Here is a 19,213-nt window from a genome sequence, read left to right as displayed (position 1 = left end):
AGCCAGGGAAGGCTCATTGATTCATGAGGATGAGTTTACACACACACACACACACACACACAGCTCAATGGTTTAATTAATGGTTTCCTGGGTGGACAGAAGGAAGGAAAAATGGCATGCAGGGAAAGATAGGCCCCGCAGGGTGTATAAATCTACTGTGACCATTCCTCCTCTCACAGGCAGGACAGTAGAGAACAGAGAGGGACAGGTAGATGAATAAGAACACCCATGCATCCCCAGGGCTCCAGAGTGCGACCTATTTACAGTAGAGCAACATTTTTAAGGGTGTGGCTAAAAAAATGTCCTGGGTCGCACTCGCACTATGACTGTCAACGTTATAAGGTCGTTACATCTGCTGTCTCTCCGCAAACTAAGCGTTTGTTCTCTTTTGACTAGTGTTGCACGGTGCACCAATACTACAAAAGTATCGCAATACCCTAATGAAATTAGAAACGTCACAATACCTAATTTTATTAGCATCGATACTTTTAAGAATGACATTCGATGCTTTCCCGTAGCCTGTGTCTTTTCTCCTCACACACACACACACACACAGCTTTTAACCTGCTGCTGTCATGAGATAAGTAGCGAGACATGGCTGCTAGTTAAAGTGATGCTGTGGCCGCACAGCAACAAATAATAGTAGGCTAATGTTAAGTTGATTTGCTGACTTGGACCTTTCAAGTTTGTGTTGCTAACATACCTAGGCTAGGGAATTTAGTTCATTTAGGCCTAATGTTGCGTTTAATGACATTTCCGAAATACTGTAAGCTACGCAACCTACAGTATTAGTAAACTTTCTTGGGAGTTCCTTCATTAAAGAGAAACTGTAATATTTTTAAAATCATAATATAACATAAAAATCAATATTAAGTATTCAAATGACTAAATATGTTAAGTTATTAGTAATTATGCAGATCATAAAATACTATCAATTATTAACAAAATTTATTCCACTGCTTGGTTGAATTTCCCATTGTCCTACGTAATTTAGAACGACCGTTAAAGGAATTATCCGGAGTAAAATGCACTTTAGATCGATTTCCGGATGATTGGGGGTACATACGTTGAGTTGACATCAAAATTATGTCATTCGGATGTGTTTTGAGAAAGTTCGATTGTACCGTTTTTTTTAGTCACAACTCGTAGCCTGGAAGTGAGCGGGGCATTTCAATTGTGCCGCTACAAAACGCTATTTGTATACCTCTTCTACAGTTCCAAACAACATAACACTTACGTGGTAGTGAGTAGAGGGTCCCTAAAGCCAACCCGAAGGAGTCTTATTGCTGTGTAACACGCTCTGGAAATTCACAATTTCGTCGCCGTTGAAAAAAAAAAAAACATAGTCCAGTCCATACAACTTCATTTCAATTTCGAAAGAAATACTGGACTATGTTTTTTTGTTTTTTTTAAACGGCGACGAAATTGTGAATTTCCAGAGCGTGTTACAACACACTCAGCAATAAGACTCCTACGGACTTTCCCCTGAAGGTGGCGGCAAAGATGGCAACATTTCCGGAAAGGTACTGGCTTGATGAAATTCATTCTGGACTCTCTATTCGACCACATAAAGACCTCGGGATACTTCGGTTTGGCTTTAGGGACCCTCTACTCACTACCACGTAAGTGTTATGTTGTTTGGAACTGTAGAAGAGGTATAAAAATAGCGTTTTGTAGCGGCGCAATTGAAATGCCCCGCTCACTTCCAGGCTACGAGTTGTGACTGAAAACGGTACAATCGAACTTTCTCAAAACACATCCGAATGACATAATTTTGATGTCAACTCAACGTATGTACCCCCAATCATCCGGAAATCGATCTAAAGTGCATTTTACTCCGGATAATTCCTTTAACTGTATGTTATTTGCACACCTATGAAGTAGATCCATTTTTTTGGCCGTATCACACTTGTATATTAATTCGCCGAACTCGTTGTGAAGTTTAAATGAACTGTCACGTTGCATCCGAGCTGTAAAATGCAGACGTTCAGAACATAGTAACATTGTAGCATATGAAAGAGGTGGCTTTTAGCTAGATGGATGACAGCAGGCTAGGTAAAATAGCGATGTTTCAAAGCTAAAGTTCATCAGAATCTTGGGATATGCCCGCTTGACAACGGGAGAGATAGAACTAACGACTGGCCTTTGGCCGTAGCAACTATCCATTAAGAACTAGTTTGTCCTGCAAGTTGAGAAATTAGTTGATATGTGTCGGAAGAAAGTAGTTCTACAAACAAGACAGTTTTAGCGATTAAAACGTTTAAATTGTAACAGGAAATAAACACAACGCAAGTGGCAACAGTGGAATAAGCGGGACAATGGACACCACGGTGGTCTGTTCACAGAAGTTAATGCACTTACGAGGTTTAAACGGTGTGTGTGTGTGTGCTGGGTCGAGCAGAGTCTAGGATCGCTACTGATGTGAATGATCACGCAATATTCAATATTACTGATGGCGTCAAGGAGGTGGGGGCCCCGCAAATCAGTCATTCGCTCAAATACTGTCATTCCTGGTCCATGCTATGACAACAGCTCAGACACGGAATGTATATGGAGAGTGATAAAAAGGTGTCCTTGAAAAAGTGGTGGTAAAGCTGGCACGATGAAAAAATTAGGGTGCGCCTAAATTTTGTGCTGGTGCACCTAAGTAAAAAAGTTAGTCGAACCAGTGCAACCAATGCAAAAAATGGCCCTAATCCCACTTCACTTTCCTTCAACAGGAAATCCTACAGGATGTTGTGTCTAATATTTACCTGGTGATGATGCTTTACCACAGGAACAATGCATGCCCTGTTCTTGGAGGGGAGGGGGGGGGGGGGGGGAGAGAGAGAGAAGGCAACTGGGTGTGGTGAGAAGAGACCCATCCTGAAATGCCAACCAACCCGCTCTCCCCTGGGTCATCATCGGATGGCACAGATGACCGTCGCCTCCACGGCAACATAATCAAGGCATTCCGACGGAATTTGTTTTTGCTCCGCTTCATTGCCTTTGTTTACAGTTCATCCCCAAGGTGATGAGCAGGACAGAGAGAGAGAAAATTAAGTGTGTGTGTGCGTGTGTGTGTATGTGTGTGTGTGAGTGTGCGTCTGCCACAGAGGACAAACAGAAAGGCAGAACGAGAGAAAGAGGAGACAACACTGGTTGCAAAGTGATGTCTGTGTGTGTGTGTATAAAAAAAGAGTGAGAGAAACAAAGGGAGAGACATACAAACAAAGACAAAGAGATAGTGTGTGTGTGAAAGAGAGAGAGAGAGAATGTGCTCTCATTGGGCTCTGTCAGTGACGTGGCTTCCCAGTACAACCTGTTCCAGGGCATGTTATTTTGTTTGATGGCAATGACAGCCCCTTAAAAGCTGTCGCTGCTGCAAGCCACATCTCCTCTGCTCTTCCAGCTCAGTGTGTGCCACCCATGCACACTAAGACAGGCGCTCAAGCGGCTAAAAGCCCTGAGAATGAGCTGAGGAGGAGGGAGGGGAGGCAGGAGAGGAAGGGCTGCTGTTCAGGCAGTTAGAGCAATAGTGACATACAAAGTGGCGCAAAAAGACTACACTGGTGACTTTCCAAGCAGAGCTCCAGATAACGTTAAATTAGTTGGACCGGTGCACTCAACAGTACATGATACACGTGCACCCAGAAATGTTCAAGGTGCCGCAATAAAGATCAGGGGTCAGAGCCGACCTAAGAAAGAGTAAGGCAAGAACAGGGCTGTTTCTAGGACTCTAGGGCCGCAAGCAGACATTTGAGCATGGGTACCCTAACCCTACCCACCATGGCCTGTTTGTGAGTGTGTGTATGTGTGTGTGTGTGTATGTGTGTGTGTGTGTACACCTACTGCAATACAGAATATTGTAAGCATATATTTTGGCAAGCAAGGCACTCTCATATTTGGATAAACTATTACTGGCTTATCTATAGTGACATGTATACTTAGGGGATAGTTGTTGAGATGCCTTAAAGCTACACTGTGCATTTAGTGGGTTAATTCTTGGGGGAAATTGTCCCATCTAGCGGTGAGATGGTAATGGTATTGCAACAGACCCCCCCCCCCCCCTTCCAAGCGCGATTTACTAGCTACGGAAGCCGTACCACAATGTCGTAGGTGACGCTACAAGATTTTATCGAGTATTCCTTCTCGTAAGTAGGTTAATTTAGAAAAATAATTGTAAATTGCATTTAGTAATTTAGTCTCTGAAACCATTCATGCAAGATGAATAATGTCATTGTAGATTTGTTATTTTGGCTTATATTCAGCGAGCAATTTTGTAAACAAAAAGTAAAGGTAACAAATTATCAGTGCTAACGTAATTTGACAATACTGTACAAGATATATAGTTCAAAATAAAGCTAACAGGGTCTTCTATCTCCATGCGAAGAGTCAGAGATCATCAGGTGATTCAACGTAAGGGATTTCCCAGCAGCCGCGAGCACAACTCTGTCTTTCGGTGAACGACAAATGCGAAAGGCTATTCTAAAGATGGAGGCCGAAAGATGGAGGCCGAAACATGGCTGCCGCTATATGGGCGACTCTGCCGCCTGTATTCTAAACGGCAGATTCCCCCCTCCCCCCAACAACAAAACAGGTATAAAACAGGTTATTAACTGGAGATGATAGTGGGGTAAATTACTGTGGCAGCCAGAATGTTAATGCAAACTCCTAACAAAACACCTGGCAAGCTATCGAGTGTACACACACCATGAAGTTAGCACTAGTTGGTTGATGGTGTTAGAACTGACCAATACCTAGTTATTTGCAGTGACTGGAGTTCTCTCCGTAAGCTGAAGCTGAACGTCTCCAAACCTAGAGCTGGTCAGCTTTGGTCAACTCAACAGGCCCTGACCGTCAATGCTGTGGAGGTTGTTTCCTGGAACAACCTCTTCCTCTTCCTGATCTCAAGGACAACTCAAAGACATTCTACAGTTAGATGAGGATCTGAAAACGGTGTCTTCAACTCTCCCATATCTGTAGCAGCATGGCAACACCACAGCTCAGCAGAGGAAGCAGCTGGATGGTATTGTTTGCACCACTTCAAAAATCATCAGGTGCAAACTCTCCTTCATGTCTGACATTTCCCAGAACCGTTTTCAATACAGAGGTCTAAAAATACTGCAGGACCCCGGGTGGGCAGTCAACCCTTTTTTAATATCCTTCTCATCACAGAAAGGACTCAAGGCCATCAAAACAAAGACACCTCTCTCCCTATACAAAAGGGAGTGCACAGCCACCATATCACTAAATAGCTCCCCAATTCTGCATCATTATCTTACAAACACAAAAGCAGTCATTTATCTTCTACAGCACTACAAATGCACCTAGAATCTTGTTATTTTAAGAAGAGAAGCACTAGATTGGACTTGACTGAGCTGTGGTTTCAGTAACTTCCATGAGCCAAAATGGGAAGTAAATACATATTTGTCCTGTAGCTAGGCCTCAGCCCCAACATGATAACACTGCATTTGGCTTCACATTTGTCCTGCAGCTAGGCCTCAGCTCCGACATGATAACGCTGCATTTGGCTTGACATTTGTCCTGTAGCTAGGCCTCAGCAACGATATGATAACACTGCATTTGGCTTCACACTATTACAGTGCACTAGTGCTGCTGCTATTTGGTCTCCCGAAGGAATACTGTACCTAATCTTCAATCTTTAAATAAAACATAAGATGTATAATACATAAATGAATACATTAGGTTTTGCTTTAGGAAGTTGTGTTTGGTAACTATACAGACACAGACCCAAGATTATCAAAAGCCAAGATGTCTTTACAATGACACAAGTGTATTAGTAATGATGCATATGAGTAGTACTGTCCAGTGCTGTCCAGTGCAACATCATCAGCCCTGGAGAACAAATATGGGACTCCAGTCCAGCAGATGAACAGTTTACATCTGAGGGCACACAGATGAGGTTTAACTCCCTGCTTGGCCACTGTAAGTTCAACCCCACTAGACGGATCAGAAACAGAGTGCATAGAAACCAGAAAACTCTTCAAGGCCCTGTTGCCGGGCAGCAGGCCATGGCACGCCACATCGCGGCGCTAGGCAACGTAGACTCGGGCATCTCCAATCAATTTGCCATACGTACAGCCATCGCAAATCCATCTGTCACACAGAAGCGCCTAAGCAGGAGCATGGTGGACTGGCCATCAGCATCCTGCTACCTGACCCGTGTCTGCACATCTGTCGGCCTGACACATTGATGGACGTGGCAGAGGGGAAATGCAGAACATGGAGGAGGGGAAATGCAAAACATGGACAAAGGGTCAAAAAGGATTAGTAAACAATGGAGCAGCACAGTACAGACAAAGAAAATGAGAAGAATGATATTTTACAAGAGGAGGGATGTGAGAAAGTGAACCTCACTTCTCACTGTTACGTACTCCCCCATTGACTATGAACTGCGTTACCCACGAGAGCGGAAGAGTTTCTTGGACATTTGCACACGAACGCACATACACCCGCACGCTCCCTTATAAACATTATGCATTGCCTAAACTAATGGTGTTATTTTGTGAAGGTGTATGGACGGCTTATGAACACAGGGGTGTTGTGTTTAAAGGGAAGGATGGCAGGGGCTATGCGCCATTATCGCATTCGCGTTCATTTTGTTTGTAACACGAATTTTAGCCCAAGAATGTTGACGCGGAAGTGATGCAGGCCATACTTTTGCACAAATTGATGCAGAAATAGGCCGACACCTAATGTTGAAAAAATGTTCACGTGTGATGAAGTCTTGGGTAGGCTATGTTATTCACCTATTCTGATTCTGAAGGAGAATATCTGCCTTTTATTATGATAAAATGGCCACTGGCTTCATGTCCATTATCATGACCTATCCAAAAACGTGTGTCTAAGCATACATTTAGCCACAGTTCTCAAGACACATGTGGCTGCAGTAAATCCTTGTTGCCATCACTGTCTCTTTTAACATTATGTTCTACATTATGGGCTCATAACTGCGCTGACTTTTCTGACATTGTCATTGCTGGCCAGCAGAAATATGGCTGCACGTAGGACCAGGGGCGAGCGTCACAACCAAGGACGCCGCAGTGAGCCTCTGTGTCTAATATAACCACCAATATAACAGAAAGAAGATCGCTGGGAGGCGGCTTTATTTGTGTCTCTGTACATTGTTTATCACTGGTGACTGTTTGTGTGATGCAAAATTTGCTGGCAGTCTTTTGTGGTGCTGCACTGCATATAAGATGGGTAAGTTTAATTCATGTTGCTCATACAACGACAGCTTCCATAAATTACCTTTATGAAAAATTGTGAGTGTTTTCATTGCAGTATACAATGCAATTAAAAATAAAAAAAACCAACTGAAGTAATGAAATGTACAATAATTAAAAGGAAATTCTAAATCCGGTGATGAAGATATTTTTCTGTTCATGTGCATTTTCCCAAAACAGACAAAAACATTACAGTAACCTCATTTATGGGCACTGGGTGCTTTCAATGTCGCATTATGTGTACCCTGTACCTGTATTACAATAATAACAACTAGCATGCACATGTTTTAAAATAATAAAACATCCTGCTAGGCAAGACCATAATAATAAGCAACGGCCTGAATAGAACCACTAAATCAGTCATTATGGAGCTCAAATGGAGAGCTGGAGAGCTGGACAGTGTGTGTGTGTGTGTGTGTGTGTGTGTGTGTGTGTGTGTGTGTGTGTGTGTGTGTGTGTGTGTGTGTGTGTGTGTGTGTGTGTGTGTGAGAAAGAGAGTGATAGGTTACTCTGGTGACAGGGGGCCTGAGTGGGCTCTCTCCCCTCTCACAAGGGGCTTTGTGGGGCTGTCCATTAGCCAGTCAGCCCATGACACACACCGAGAGGAAGGAGTGGAGCAGCAACCTGCAGCACACTATTACCGGGGCCCATTAGGACCCACTGTTACACACACACACACACACACACACACACACACACACACACACACACACACTTTCACACACACACACACTCACACACTCACTCTCACACACACTCACACACACTCACACACACACACTCACACTTGGTATGGGTGAAGGCCTTACCTCATCCAGATCTGAGATGTAGATAGGCTTCTCCTCGAATCCGACAGGCATGGGCTCCGTGGGTGGGATCTCCACCTCCTCGTACATCTTGCAGTTGTCCCGCCGAATCCCATCTGGAAGCAGCAACTGAACACACAAGCAACCAGAGTTAGTAGAGAGGAAGAAGACGCGTCGCAGGAATAAGGGCTTTACCCGGCTCAGCTGCCACACACACATACCTTGTGCTTCAAGAGATGCCACTAAGCCCTGCCAGCACATATGAGTAGTATATATATTTAAGTTATATATGGACACACAACTGAACACACAAGCAGACAGAGTTAGTAGAGAGGAAGAAGACGCGTCGCAGGAATGAGGCTTTACCTGGCTCAGCTACGACACACACACACACACACACACGCACGCACACACACACACACACACACAAACACAAACACACACACCCCTTGTGCTTCAAGAGATGCAACTAAGCCTGCCAGCACTTTTCAAAAGATGCACAAAATAAACCACACAAGACAAGGTATTCTAGCAGGAGGATGGTGACTTTGAGCCTTAAAAGACAACATAACCAGAAAATTGGTCTTTTGGCAAGAGCACAAAGGTTGTGTTTTGTATATGCAAGAAGTTATTTATCACAAGTTCTGTTTTATCAAACAAAGTAAAAACAAATATTAAGCTACTTGCACTGTGCTTTTGTTTTCTAAGGCAATCAACACTACCTAACATTTGGAAGGCTGTTTGAGCCAAACTAAATGTCACATAAGATATTGAGCCTGGCTGCTAATTCAGCTGTTTACGAGCGCTCCCATCGACAGTGTGAAGATTTCTCGATGATCGAAGGTCAGGCTGTGATGCATTCCTCTGTCTGAGCCGTGAAGTGCCGAGCATCAGAAGAGACAACCCTAGATGAGCATTTAGCCTACTGATGCGGTGTTTACCTTGTGTGAAGAATTGCAAATTAGAGCACGTAAATGAACAAGACCCAGATCCAGGCTGATGCTAAGAGCACTGTTATATATTCACACTTATTGGGTCTGTTACCCAGCCCAGGATCAGACCTAATACATGCACAGGAAAGAGGTCCATATTTATGCCTGTATTTATTTTAAGGAAATTTGATGTTTTCACATCTTCACTTCCTTTGTCCATGACTGCACGCTATGTTGGTGAGGATTGAAGCCTGTCTGCCTAAGTGCCCGCTGCACTAGTGCCTGTGGTGGTCTCACCTCGGAGACACGAGCTAAAAGCCTCATGAATGGACTTGTCCAGCTGTCTCTGACTCCTGAGTGTGGCCCCAAAATAAGAAGCGTAGACCTCAAACATATTTATTTAGCCCCCCCACATATACTGGACACACACACAGCCTCAGTCACTCACTCATCACAAACACTTTTCAGTTGGCTCACTTCCTCTTGGCTTCCGCATCATCTTAATGCTTACATCTCCCCCACATTAGGGCTTTGCCAAAAAACATGCTGGCGATTAACTGTCATACAAATAATTGCGATTATTTTTATGCACATGTTGGATATGGCCACTTTTAAAGTATAAATTTACCTTTTGAAGGCCATTTATTTACACTGAACATTGTAAATAGTTATATATGACATTTGTGTTTTATCTACCTGTTTGTATAATGGATAGGAATGGCAACAATTCTAATGATTATGCAAAAGGAATGGTCAGGTCTAATAATCGTGATCAGACGACTGAGTCATAATTGGGATAAGTCTACATGTGCGTTCATCTCACTCTATTTATTCTATCATGAATGCATACACACACACACACACACACACACACACACACACACACACACACACACACACACACACACACACACACGCACACACACACGCACACACACACACACACACACACATGCACAAGCACACACACACGCACACAGAACAGCTGCACTCAGTATTGACTTGATCTAGCCACCATGCTTTCAGATAAAACACCTGCTTCCCACCGGAAAAAAAAAACATGTCCACGCAAACACACACACTCACACGCACGCACACTCACACTCTCTCTCTCACACACACAAAAGGAAGCCACTAATGAGTTTATGCAAATCAGCATTGAGCCAAACACCAGCAGGAATTAAAATGAAGATATCATAAAAATGGGATTAAAACAAAGGCTCTGGGTAATCTTGTAGTGGATAATGCACAATAATGGCCCAAACTGCCGTAGCGATGGATAAATAAGGCTCAGAAGGCCTCCGCAGCCCCTGAAGACCTCCCTCCACTCACTCACTCACTCACTCACTCCCTATGCCACAGACCAACGTTCAATGCTCAAATCCAACTTGGAGAAAGGAAATTCAGCAGTAATACTACAGTATATTGCGTCTTTGAAAATAACTCTATTATTATTAGTAGTATTATTATTATTATTATACATGCATTGTTGGGAAAGTTACTGAAAATTAGTTACTTCTTTCAAAAGTAATTTAAGTACTTTATCAATTACTGTATATAAAAAGTAATTAGTTACTAGAGAAAGTAACTTTTGAGTTACTTTCATGTCTGCATTTAAAATGGCAATATGAACAGTACTGAACAGTCACACACAATAAACATAATTTTTAGACCTATTTATTGTAGTCTCAACAGGCCTCCAAATCAAACAGTAGCCTAGTACAAGGGCCCCCCCCCAAAAAAAAAAAAACATTCTACAGTGCATGACCTCGTTCTGCGCCGCCCCCACCATATCTAGGTGGTTTGATAGATAGATATATACCGCCTACTACTAATAGTACTACTACTACTAGTACTATTACTACTATAGGGCATAGTAGTGCACTGACTCCTCAGTTTTCCCACAATTCTGTAATTTCAATGCAACTCATCTTCCTCTTCCTCACAATTCGACAATCTCAATGCCTAAATACCCAGTGTGCCCTTGCTCTAAATTAGCATGGACTCCACTCATTGTCGCTACTATATTAATTATTATTATTATTATTATTATTATTATTATTATTATTAGTAGTAGTAGTAGTAGTAGTAGTAGTAGTAGTAGTAGTATTAACAATAATAATAATAATACCGGTAATAATAATAATAATAATAATAATAATAACTAGATGTACCGCAGAGCGGTACAAAATATGACCGCCGCCCAGTCCAGCACATTTTTTCCACAAAAAGAAATCACGCTGAAAGGCCTATATGATTCTAACTGTCTCACTAAATTGCATTATCCACACTCAATTCTCACTGGTATCTGCTAGACAACAAGTACCAAAACATGATTAGTTCATAGATTTTACATGTAAAATTCATTTTATACAACCCCACCTCCATCTTGCCTGTTCATAATTCTGAGAAATTCTTGATTGTTTGTGTTATGTTATGTGTGTGGGTGTGTGTGTGTGTGAGTGTGTGTGTGTGTGTGTGTGTGTGTGTGCGTGCTTGTGTGTGTGCCTGCGTATGTGCCTGTGCATGCAAGCGTACATATGTCTACTGTGTGTCATACGTATGATTACTGTGAATGTATGTGTGTGTGTGTGTGTATCTGTTTGTGCACATGTGTGCACATGAAATGGGTTAACATGACCCCTGGAGGCAAACATACGGGAAAAAATGGTCATCCTAGGCCCTACAGTTCTCAAGATATTCACAGAGAACTGTGTCTGCCCTACCCTCCTTTCGGGGGGTCCAGTCCAGCGGGGGGGCTACAGATCAAAACGAAAAATGACGGTTCCATGCTATCCATGTGGGGGTACATGCCCACCAAGTTTTGTGTACCCCGGTCTTTCAGTGTCCCGGGAATCCTTGTTGGTGTACGTCACTAAATGTACACATAAATTATTTTATTGTAAGGCCCCCCATGAACGAAAGTACACAAAACTTGGCATGCATTTGGAGGGTGTCATAATGATCCTACACTTTTAATTTCGTGCAGTTTTGACCTTGTCAGCCAGAGATATTGTGATGAAAACACCTAATTTTTTGCTTTTTAATTTTTAACTAGGTGGCGCTATACATGAAATAAGTGGTAATGGGATGGGTTGACATGCCCCCTTAAGACCAACATACATAAAAAAGGTGGACCTCCTAGGCCCTACGGTTCTCGAGATATTCACTGAAAACTGTCTCCGGCCACCTACAGGCCAGTTGGTGTATAGTAACATAAATTAATTTATTGTGTGGCCCCCCATGAACGGAATTCCACGAAACTTGGCGTGCATACAGAGGGTGTCATAATGATCCTACACTTCCAATTTCGCGCAGTTTTTACTATGTTAGGTCACAGATACCTGCGATTACAACACCTCATTTTTACTTTTTTGTGTTTAACTAGGTGGCGCTATACATGAAATGAGTGTTTATGGAATGGGTTGACATGGCCCCTTGAGATCAACATACAAAAAAAATGGTCCTCCTAAACCCTACGGTTCTCGAGATATTCACAGAAAACTGTGTCTGCCCTACCCTCCTTTCGGGGGTCCAGTCCAGCGGGGGGGCTACAGATCAAAACGAAAAACGATGGTTCCATGCTATCCATGTGGGGTTACATGCCCACCAAGTTTTGTGTACCCCGGTCTTTCAGTGTCCCGGGAATCATTGACGGAAATTTGGGCATGCGAAAAAAAAAAAATCTGACTAAACCTATATGACCGCCGCTTCGCTGCGCGGTGGTCATAATAATGCCAAGGCTATTGGTGTTGTGTTGTGGCTATGTTGTAAGAATGCAAAATGAATATAACAAGAGCTTGTTGCACAGCAGGCGAAGAAGACAGAAAGAAGACAGAAAGAAAGGCGATAATGCGCCTTAACTATAGTGGAGTTTGCGAGATGGAAACAAGAGAAAAATTGGGCTTGAAATGTCAATTTAAATTGTAGCCTAATGCAGTCTTGCATGTTTTAAAATCGAAATAAGGAGGAATGTGAGGAGGCTGTTTAGAATGCATCTGCAATCAAAATGATCTGCCGCCTATGACGCAAATCCAATAGCCTAATGTTCGGTCTATGAATGACTTTAGGTGCAAATAGCTCTACAATGAAAGGCCTATATATATATATATATATATATATATATATATATATATATATGTATATCCAATATATATACTGCTCAAAAAAATTAAGGGAACACTTCAATCATACACTGGATCGGTACTCTTGACACTGTTTGGTTCTGAGCACAAGTAAAACTTGAGGCGAGTGTTTTATTTTGCAAGAACTGTCAGACATTCTGTGAATGTAGTTTGAGAATGGATGGAGAAAAGGGTGGAAGGTTTCAAAAAATGTGTTTTAACAATTGTGGAAAACTGTAAGTGTTCCCTTAATTTATTTGAGCAGTGTATATATATATATATTGGACAGCGTAGTTAAGGCGGGAGGCATGTGTTACTTAAGTTGCTTGTTAATTAGGCGCTGTGGAAAAACGCTGCTAAGGTCGGGCGACGTTAGATCAGAAGCAGCAAAAGAGCATCTGTCTTCTTTTCTGCAGTCGTAGTGGAATTACAGTAACTCGTTACTTTGTAAGGTGTTACTCCCAACGCTGTATGAGAACAGAATTATTTTTCTTTTGTGGAAGGTCAATGGAAAAGCTCTTTCTGATTGGTCCAGAGGTATTGTGTGGGTGGTGCCTTACCTTAGATCCTCCCACAAAGGCAGAGGTTTTGGTGGCCTCGGCGAATGAGTCGTACACGTGTGGGTAGCGGATCCTCTCCGGCTCTCTGTGGCGTCCGAGCACTGGTGAACGCCGGGCCGTGAGCAGGGCCTGCTCCCTGTGGACCACGCACACAACACACACCAGGTACATCAGATACAAGTAAACACACACACACCAAGTCACCAATCATAGATACCAGCCCAGGCACACACACACACACACACACACACACACACACACACACACACACACACACACACACACACACACACGCACAAATCCAGTGTGCACAGTTCACTGTGTCAGGTCAGATCTGGAGTCAGGCCTCCTGGGGCTTGCACAGTGAGCTTTTAGAGGCAAAAGAAAGAAAGAAACCACTGGACAAAACAGTGCTTTTCCGCTCAGCACTCCCCACATGAGAGTCTGCCCAAAGTCCACTGCACACATGGGCAGTTTCTGCCGAGAGTCCTGATCTCTGACCTCTCGATGACGGCTCCGCATTAAGACACGGGGCTTCGGGTTTCACCGAGTCGACGGAGCAGTGCGGAGTGGCGCAGCACTCGGGCAGATTACAGTCAAGTCCAGCACCGGCCTGTCTGTCTGTCAGCTGGTACCTGCCCTCGTCCTCTCCTCTGTGAAAGGTCGGAGCTTGACGCTCGGAGGGCTAAACTTGATCCGGTCAGAGTCCTCTCTGAGCCGGGGGGTGTTCCAGCACGACCGCTTCCTCCTGACAGCGGATCTGCAGGGCAGTAATCCTGACAGCAACAAGATCAGTCGTGTACCAGCCAGATCAGATAAAAGGGCCGGAGAGCTACACTGAACACCACAGGCCGTGTTTGTGTGTGTGTGTGTGCTGTACAGTATGTATCTTTGTGTGTAGGTAATATTGAGGTTGTGTGTGTGTGTATGTGTGTGTGTATGTGTGTGTGTGTGTGTGTGTGTGTGTGTGTGTGTGTGTGTGTGTGTGTGTGTGTGTGTGTGTGTGTGTGTGTGTGTGTGTGTGTGTGTGTGTGTCTGTCTGTTCAGAGGGCACACCAGCTAAACTGTCCAGGCAGGCATTATATTTAACACCCCTGTGGTTGTGTTGTGATAGGGCTCTTGGTGAGGTGGCAAACCTCTCCATTTCATGCACTTGGGGCAAAATCTCTCCCAGGTCAGCAGATAGCATCTGAGAGCGCCCATGGGTGCCCCACTAAAGCTGTCGACACAGCGGGTGAAATGAACAGCTGGGAGACGCTTATGCAAGACCATACCTGACGCCTGATGTCCAACGACTCCCTCTCCTGTCCAGATCGAGTCACCCCTGGCCACCCCGACATAGAGGGAGAGAGACAGGTAGGAAAGACAGGTAGGAAAAAAAGGAGCCGGAGGAATAGAGACAGGAGAGGAAGGGGAGGTGGGGTGAGGAACGAGTGTTGCCTGCTAAACGTGGCTTTACCTCTCCCTGTAATCTCTCTCCACTCACGCTCCGACAAGCTCGGCCCGACGCCACGGTGCTTTTAATTAAACAGACCGCTGCTCGTTTTTATCCTGTGAAATTAAACTTTCAAAGAGAAAATCCCTCAGAAAAAAAATATATAAATATACAGCGAGATACTAAGAGAGCCAAGAAAAAAGAGTCACATATTCAACTTTGTTTTTTCCTCTCCTCACTTTTCTTTGATTTGATTTGATTTGATTTGATTTCCTCCAGTCCAAGGCTGAGATGCAGAGGACTGCCTGTTTCTAGAGCGATCAACGCAAAGAGGTTGACACCAGGGTCAGTGTGCTCTTTCAGTTTTGACAGTGAGTCAGGCATACGCAACACATCTGCGGGTGTGTGTGTGCGCGTGTGGTCACCTTTGGAGCCTCAGCTCCTTGGGGTCGAAAGAGAAGCTGGCGTCGGTGTATTCCATCAGGCCGTCGTCGCCGCGTCTCTCCCGCCGCCTCTCGCGCTTCTCCTCGCGCCGGTACATCTTCATCATCTGCCGCTCCTGCTCCGACTGGATGGTCACCTGGCAGCCGTAGGCTGGCCGCCCACCCTCCGTATCGCCTGGACAACGCGACAAACAAAAACAAAAGCAGTCAGGCAATTGCACACCCTCCCTCTCATATCTCACAATGTAAACAAAAGTGATACCAAAGTGGTATTGTTTTAGGTTATGTGTGTGGGCACACACACAGCGACAGAAGGACCAAATAACAATACCCTTAGGCATGGAATTACACTGACTAGCGGCAAGCGGCAGGTTTCCTATTGTTCTCTATTGTTCGGCAGAGGAACGGTGGCAGCGCTAGCGTAATGCTAGCATTGAACAAGCTGAGTGTTAAACTTGGTTCAACTTACAAAGCGCAGCACAAGCGTATTCAATTGTCAGTTTAGGCAAACCGTTTGTGTTACTTAAGAACGAGATAGAACTTATTACACTCTGAACGTTGCGTTACGCTAAACTGCTGCCCCTTCGTTATTCCCAGTGTTATCCACGCCTAAAGGTAATAGGAACGTCAGCTATTACCACCCGTCCCGTATTTCCAACCTCTTACGTGTATGTGTCACTTAATATTCATTTCTATACAAACCAAGACGGTGGATTCCTAAAGAAACGCAAGAACTCACACCATAAGTGTTGTAACGTGACAAATCTGAATCTTTTATTTTAAATTTAGAGATTAAATTGTCTCTGGGGTGCCAGGCAGTATTTGCTGCCAATTCAAATGTAGCCACCGTTACATCGAAACTATCACACAAATCAAACAACACAAACACGTTTTATAAGTTTCAAATTATCACTATATTGTGATAGTTTAAATTAAACCAAAAATATTCATACACAACTTAAATAATCATTGTCCCTTCGTACAATCAAAAATAAAATGATATTTAAACAAAAAGGAAAATTATGAAAGAGTCTGAAGGAAAGTGCTGGCGGAAGGGAAACGTGAACTCGGAGATGAGTGTTGAGTTACCAGCGGAAGACTAGCCAGGGGAACTGCAGAGTAGGCCTACGACTTGAACCAGGGATCTTCGCAACACCCCGACAAGAGAAAGGGAAACATCTTGTCATGCTGCCGATCCATTCCGTCGTGCGCAACACAAAGTAGTTTGAGCCGGTCCTTTTTTTTGCTCAGGATCCGCGCTGCTTCATAGTAATTCCTCCAAGGGATTAATCCACAAGGGTACGATCCAGAGGAATCCAATGTAACTATCCAGTGTGAATGTTGTTTAAAATGCTCCCGCCACGTCTCACATGCCCTCGGTAACCACTCTCTCTGATAGAGCCTCCTGGTAATTAATGTTGTAAGGTCCATTTATCAAATGTTATTTTGAAGTATTAAAAAACATCGTTGTTTTAGAATTTTCGAACGAAATGGTTGGTAATTGGCACGTTTACGATAACTACCTCATCTCTGAGCCCAGCAACTCAATACAACCGCGACCTCTGAGACATGCACAGCAGCGATCCAGAACAGCGCTAGAATGAGGAAGCAGCAGAATATGGGATTCTCACTAGCTAAGTATCAGCGGGCAGGAAGGAGCTCTCGGGGCTCAGAGAGAACCGCTAAGATTACTGTGGACATCTGTGTGGGGCTTTTAAATCATTTCAACAGAGAATGGGCTCCACACTGGCAGGGCTGGGTGCAAACAGCAAAGTCTTGCCTCAGATCGTGGGCTTCCCATAACGCACACTCACAACATGTGAACATCAATAAGCATTAACAACATGAGGATGGTTGTCATGGTAATTAAAAGGAAAAGAATGTAGGAAGAACTACAAATACTCCTTGTGCATACACCAAATCAAGATATATGATGGTACACTATCCTTTAATGAGAAAATCTTAAAAAAAAAAGAAAAAGAACATTTATGTGTAAACAAAGGTCTCCCCACATTCAGATGCAATTAGTATTCCTAGTGGTAAAGCTCTACATCAAACAACGCAGTCGGTGAAATGTGAAAACCCACAATAAAATGCATGGAACTTTTAACATTGATCTCAATAAAAAAATTCAAGTTTTTGCCTGAAATTGCACTGTTCATTGCATTGTTCCCACCTCTTTTGGGGCCTACCATCAAATGTTGGACCTCTATAGAAACCTGTAGTTTTCGTAGGAAACAGTCAAAATAACTGTGTGATGTACTCACACAGAGTTACAGAGGCTAGAATATAGTTTTTTCTTTCTGCCGGATTACAAGCATCTCTGAACTGACCACATTTCAGCCCTCTAGGTCACTTGATATCCCGGCTTAGAAACACAACTGAGCCCTAGCACCAGGTCTTGTGAAGCTGCGTGTGCAAAAGTAGATCAATATAGAATGAAAATATGAGTGCTTTAGACCATTATTTGCCAAGGTATGCTCATGCGTTTTGTAAAATGCCTATGGAAACTCCCCATAGGACTTTTTGCTATCCAAAATGCATACTGACAATCAAATGCTTACTGCACATAAACCCCTTTGTGTAGAAGCATAATCCTGGTCTCAAATTAAAGGTAACACTTTGAGGTTTCTTGTGGATTATTTAGATTGTATGTCAGGTGTTCTGATATAGACTGACTACACAAAATATGGAATAATTACAAAAAAGTCTCTATTTTTGCATTTACTTTGTTGGTTCAATGAGTGTGTATGAGATAGACTATACACCTGTACGACTAATATTGGATCTACTTATTGCATCTACTTATTGTGCTGCAGCTACACTGCAGCCAGAAGTCAGGGTAGCACCAAAAGCGGAAGAGGGGGAGGGGGGCATTTTGGATCGAATTTAATTGAGAGACTAATAATAATAAGATTAATCTGAGAATGTAAGACACTATACAGATTGTACATGAAAAAAGAGCAAGGATGACCTGGCCTATAATACAGGCCTTTGATCCTTTATGACTGAGGAGGAGAAATCATGTAATACGAGGCCTGATGAATATATACAACCATAATCAGTCACATACACACATTATCATGCTGTGAGGGATCCGTCTACTAACAACAACCGGTCAATGCCAAATGCAGCATGATTGGCAGAAGAAATGAGCCCAGGAGATTGACAGACAAAAAAGGTGTATGTGTGTGTGAGGGGGGGGGGGGGGGTAGAGTCAGAGAGCGAGAGAGACGGAGAGAGAGAGAGAGATTAGAGAGAGAGAACATTAACCACCAAGGGTCTTCCCCCTCCCCTACTGTGGCTGTCATTTGCAACATAGGACAACCCAACCCAGTTCTTGGAGATCAACTATGCTGGGTACCATCTCAGTAGTTCACAGGGCTTAAAGCAATAAAAATGTCTGTGCCTGAAGTTATCAGCCATTTATGAGGATGTCATACTGTTGTCTAATTGCCTATTTTCAAATCTTAAGCATATCAGCTCACGTCTGAATTCAGGAACAAGTGGTGAAACGTGCAAAGTGCTACCAAACTGCACTTTAATAGCACTTTGCACTTTTGACCACTTGTTTAATTTAAAGTCTACTCTTGTGCAACATTGGTGTGAGAGTTCATTCTTGATTGAAGAACTGATACACTATTGGAACTAACGCACCCCCCAGGCCTGGATTCGTTGGCACGA

The 19,213-nt window shown here is 43.4% G+C and overlaps 1 protein-coding gene across 1 annotated transcript in view; it reads right to left on the bottom strand.

Moving 5' to 3' along the window:
• ascc3 (activating signal cointegrator 1 complex subunit 3) overlaps nt 1–19,213 on the bottom strand; it is a 182,122-nt gene that overhangs the window by 123,642 nt on the left and 39,267 nt on the right. Inside the window, exons 6-8 of the mRNA XM_076280576.1 lie at nt 15,512–15,704; nt 13,652–13,787; nt 8,039–8,164 (exon numbers count right to left, since the gene is read on the bottom strand). Coding sequence (XP_076136691.1) covers nt 8,039–8,164; nt 13,652–13,787; nt 15,512–15,704 — 455 coding nt within the window. The remainder of the gene's footprint in view (nt 1–8,038; nt 8,165–13,651; nt 13,788–15,511; nt 15,705–19,213) is intronic.

Source organism: Alosa pseudoharengus, unplaced genomic scaffold (assembly GCF_046254945.1).
Source record: "Alosa pseudoharengus isolate Yale_2024_CS ecotype anadromous, Long Island Sound unplaced genomic scaffold, YU_APseudo_1.1 YU_APseudo_1.1_scf_12, whole genome shotgun sequence".
NCBI lineage: Eukaryota > Metazoa > Chordata > Actinopteri > Clupeiformes > Clupeidae > Alosa > Alosa pseudoharengus.
This window is presented reverse-complemented; position numbering and strand designations above follow the sequence as displayed.